This window comes from Salmo salar, chromosome 19 (genome assembly GCF_965601325.2).
Source record: "Salmo salar chromosome 19, fSalSal1, whole genome shotgun sequence".
Lineage (NCBI taxonomy): Eukaryota > Metazoa > Chordata > Actinopteri > Salmoniformes > Salmonidae > Salmo > Salmo salar.
In genome coordinates this window covers 73046501-73052500 of record NC_138309.1, presented here as the reverse complement: position 1 = coordinate 73052500, position 6000 = coordinate 73046501, and the positions used below count along the sequence as shown (strand labels likewise).

Below are 6000 nucleotides of genomic sequence, written 5' to 3'. Positions count from 1 at the left end.
CACACACACACACACACACACACACACACGCGCGCGTATACTATGAATTTTGTAAGGATTCTGTCATGATTGCTCTCTCTATCTCTCTGTCCCTCTAGGGGCTGGTGTCTAGTTCTCTGACCTGTCTTCAGCTCCATAAGAGGGCAGAGAGAGTTGCTGCTCTGCTGCTGGAGAGAGGAGGACTACAGGAGGGAGACCACATAGCACTGGTCTACCCACCAGGTAACACACACTCACTTAGCATGTACCCCCACACACACACACTCACTTAGCATGTACCCCCACACACACACACTCACTTAGCATGTACCCCCACACACACACACTCACTTAGCATGTACCCCCACACACACACACTCACTTAGCATGTACCCCCCCACACACACACACTCACTTAGCATGTACCCCCACACACACACACTCACTTAGCATGTACCCCCACACACACACTCACTTAGCATGTACCCCCACACACACACACTCACTTAGCATGTACCCCCACACACACACACTCACTTAGCATGTACCCCCCCACACACACACTCACTTAGCATGTACCCAAACACACACACACTCACTTAGCATGTACCCCCACACACACACTCACTTAGCATGTACCCCCACACACACACACTCACTTAGCATGTACCCCCACACACACACTCACTCACTTAGCATGTACCCCCACACACACACACTCACTTAGCATGTACCCCCACACACACACACTCACTTAGCATGTACCCCCACACACACACACTCACTTAGCATGTACCCCCACACACACACTCATTTAGCATGTCCCCCCCACACACACACACTCACTTAGCATGTACCCCCACACACACACACTCACTTAGCATGTACCCCCACACACACACACTCACTTAGCATGTACCCCCCCCCCACACACACACACTCACTTAGCATGTATCCCCCCACACACACACACACTCACTTAGCATGTACCCCCCCACACACACACTCACTTAGCATGTACTCCCAAATACACACACACTCACTTAGCATGTACCCCCCCACACACACACACTCACTTAGCATGTACCCCCCCACACACACACACTCACTTAGCATGTACCCCCCCACACACACACTCACTTAGCATGTACTCCCAAATACACACACACTCACTTAGCATGTACCCCCACACACACACTCATTTAGCATGTACCCCCCCCACACACACACACTGACTTAGCATGTACCCCCCCACACACACACACTCACTTAGCATGTACCCTCCCACACACACACTCACTTAGCATGTACCCCCCCCCCACACACACACACTCACTTAGCATGTACCCCCACACACACACACTCACTTAGCATGTACCCCCACACACACACTCACTTAGCATGTACCCCCACACACACACACTCACTTAGCATGTACCCCCACACACACACACTCACTTAGCATGTACCCCCACACACACACACTCACTTAGCATGTACCCCCCCACACACACACTCACTTAGCATGTACCCCCACACACACACACTCACTTAGCATGTACCCCCAAATACACACACACTCACTTAGCATGTACCCCCACACACACACACTCACTTAGCATGTACCCCCCCCCCCACACACACACTCACTTAGCATGTATCCCCCCACACACACACACACTCACTTAGCATGTACCCCCCCACACACACACTCACTTAGCATGTACTCCCAAATACACACACACTCACTTAGCATGTACTCCCAAATACACACACACTCACTTAGCATGTACCCCCACACACACACTCACTTAGCATGTACCCCCCCACACACACACTCACTTAGCATGTACCCCCCCCCACACACACACACACACTCACTTAGCATGTACCCCCACACACACACACACACTCACTTAGCATGTACCCCCACACACACACACTCACATAGCATGTACCCCCCCACACACACACACACTCACTTAGCATGTACCCCCAAATACACACACACTCACTTAGCATGTACCCCCCCCCCCACACACACACACACTCACTTAGCATGTACCCCCCCACACACACACTCACTTAGAATGTACCCCCCACACACACACACACTCACTTAGCATGTACCCCCAAATACACACACACTCACTTAGCATGTACCCCCCCACACACACACACTCACTTAGCATGTACCCCCCCACACACACACTCACTTAGCATGTACTCCCAAATACACACACACTCACTTAGCATGTACCCCCACACACACACTCACTTAGCATGTACCCCCACACACACACACTCACTTAGCATGTACCCCCCCCACACACACACACTCACTTAGCATGTACCCCCCCACACACACACACTCACTTAGCATGTACCCCCCACACACACACTCACTTAGCATGTACTCCCAAATACACACACACTCACTTAGCATGTACTCCCAAATACACACACACTCACTTAGCATGTACCCCCACACACACACTCATTTAGCATGTCCCCCCCACACACACACACACACACTGACTTAGCATGTACCCCCCCACACACACACACTCACTTAGCATGTACCCTCCCACACACACACTCACTTAGCATGTACCCCCCCACACACACACACTCACTTAGCATGTACCCCCACACACACACAGACACTCACTTAGCATGTACCCCCACACACACACACTCACTTAGCATGTACCCCCCCCCACACACACACACACACACTCACTTAGCATGTACCCCCACACACACACACACACTCACTTAGCATGTACCCCCACACACACACACTCACTTAGCATGTACCCCCCCACACACACACACACTCACTTATCATGTACCCCCAAATACACACACCCTCACTTAGCATGTACCCCCCCCACACACACACACACTCACTTAGCATGTACCCCCACACACACACACTCACTTAGAATGTACCCCCCACACACACACACACACTCACTTAGCATGTACCCCCAAATACACACACACTCACTTAGCATGTACCCCCCCCTCCACACACACACACTCACTTAGCATGTACCCCCCCACACACACACACTCACTTAGCATGTACCCCCCCACACACACACTCACTTAGCATGTACTCCCAAATACACACACACTCACTTAGCATGTACCCCCACACACACACTCACTTAGCATGTACCCCCACACACACACACTCACTTAGCATGGCCCACACACACACACTCACTTAGCATGTACCCCCCCCCCACACACACACTCACTTAGCATGTACCCCCCACACACACACTCACTTAGCATGTACTCCCAAATACACACACACTCACTTAGCATGTACCCCCACACACACACTCATTTAGCATGTCCCCCCCACACACACACACACACACTGACTTAGCATGTACCCCCCCACACACACACACACTCACTTAGCATGTACCCTCACACACACACACTCACTTAGCATGTACCCCCCCCCCCCACACACACACACACACTCACTTAGCATGTACCCCCACACACACACACTCACTTAGCATGTACACACACACACACACTCAGTTAGCATGTACCCCCAAATACACACACACTCACTTAGCATGTACCCCCACACACACACACACTCACTTAGCATGTACCCCCCCCCACACACACACACTCACTTAGCATGTACCCCCCCACACACACACACACTCACTTAGCATGTACCCCCCCACACACACGCTCACTTAGCATGTACTCCCAAATACACACACTCACTTAACATGTACCCCCACACACACATTCACTTAGCATGTACCCCCCCCCCCACACACACACACACTCACTTAGCATGTACCCCCACACACACACAAACACTCACTTAGCATGTACCCCCACACACACACACTCACTTAGCATGTACACACACACACACACTCAGTTAGCATGTACCCCCAAATACACACACACTCACTTAGCATGTACCCCCACACACACACACACTCACTTAGCATGTACCCCCCCCCCACACACACACACTCACTTAGCATGTACCCCCCCACACACACACACTCACTTAGCATGTACCCCCCCACACACACGCTCACTTAGCATGTACTCCCAAATACACACACACTCACTTAACATGTACCCCCACACACACACTCACTTAGCATGTACCCCCCCCCCACACACACACACTCACTTAGCATGTACCCCCACACACACACACACACTCACTTAGCATGTACCCCCACACACACACACTCACTTAGCATGTACCCCCACACACACACACACTCACTTAGCATGTACCCCCCCACACACACACTCACTTAGCATGTACCCCCCCACACACACACTCACTTAGCATGTACCCCCACACACACACACTCACTTAGCATGTACCCCCAAATACACACACACTCACTTAGCATGTACCCCCACACACACACACTCACTTAGCATGTACCCCCCCCACACACACACACTCACTTAGCATGTATCCCCCCACACACACACACACTCACTTAGCATGTATCCCCCCACACACACACACACTCACTTAGCATGTACCCCCCCACACACACACTCACTTAGCATGTACTCCCAAATACACACACACTCACTTAGCATGTACTCCCAAATACACACACACTCACTTAGCATGTACCCCCACACACACACTCACTTAGCATGTACCCCCCCCACACACACACTCACTTAGCATGTACTCCCAAATACACACACACTCACTTAGCATGTACCCCCACACACACACACTCACTTAGCATGTATCCCCCCACACACACACACACTCACTTAGCATGTATCCCCCCACACACACACACACTCACTTAGCATGTACCCCCCCACACACACACTCACTTAGCATGTACTCCCAAATACACACACACTCACTTAGCATGTACCCGCACACACACACTCACTTAGCATGTACCCCCACACACACACTCACTTAGCATGTACCCCCCCACACACACACACTCACTTAGCATGTACCCCCCCACACACACACACTCACTTAGCATGTACCCCCCACACACACACTCACTTAGCATGTACTCCCAAATACACACACACTCACTTAGCATGTACCCCCACACACACACTCATTTAGCATGTCCCCCCCACACACACACACACACACTGACTTAGCATGTACCCCCCCACACACACACACTCACTTAGCATGTACCCTCCCACACACACACTCACTTAGCATGTACCCCCCCCCCCCACACACACACACACTCACTTAGCATGTACCCCCACACACACACAGACACTCACTTAGCATGTACCCCCACACACACACACTCACTTAGCATGTACCCCCCCCCACACACACACACACACTCACTTAGCATGTACCCCCACACACACACACTCACTTAGCATGTACCCCCACACACACACACTCACTTAGCATGTGCCCCCCCCCACACACACACACTCACTTAGCATGTACCCCCAAATACACACACACACTCACTTAGCATGTACCCCCCCCCCCCACACACACACACACTCACTTAGCATGTACCCCCACACACACACTCACTTAGAATGTACCCCCCACACACACACACACTCACTTAGCATGTACCCCCAAATACACACACACTCACTTAGCATGTACCCCCCCCCCCACAAACACACTCACTTAGCATGTACCCCCCCACACACACACACTCACTTAGCATGTACCCCCCCACACACACACTCACTTAGCATGTACTCCCAAATACACACACACTCACTTAGCATGTACCCCCACACACACACTCACTTAGCATGTACCCCCCCCACACACACACACTCACTTAGCATGTACCCCCCCACACACACACACTCACTTAGCATGTACCCCCCACACACACACTCACTTAGCATGTACTCCCAAATACACACACACTCACTTAGCATGTACCCCCACACACACACTCATTTAGCATGTCCCCCCCACACACACACACACACTGACTTAGCATGTACCCCCCCACACACACA

The 6000-nt window shown here is 51.7% G+C and overlaps 1 protein-coding gene across 2 annotated transcripts in view; it reads left to right on the top strand.

The window, feature by feature from the left end:
• LOC106579490 (disco-interacting protein 2 homolog C) overlaps window positions 1–6000 on the top strand; it is a 73541-nt gene that overhangs the window by 46170 nt on the left and 21371 nt on the right. For both annotated transcript variants that reach the window (XM_045702631.2, XM_045702630.2), the window contains exon 25: window positions 99–222. In XM_045702631.2, the coding sequence (XP_045558587.2) occupies window positions 99–222 (124 nt within the window). The remainder of the gene's footprint in view (window positions 1–98; window positions 223–6000) is intronic.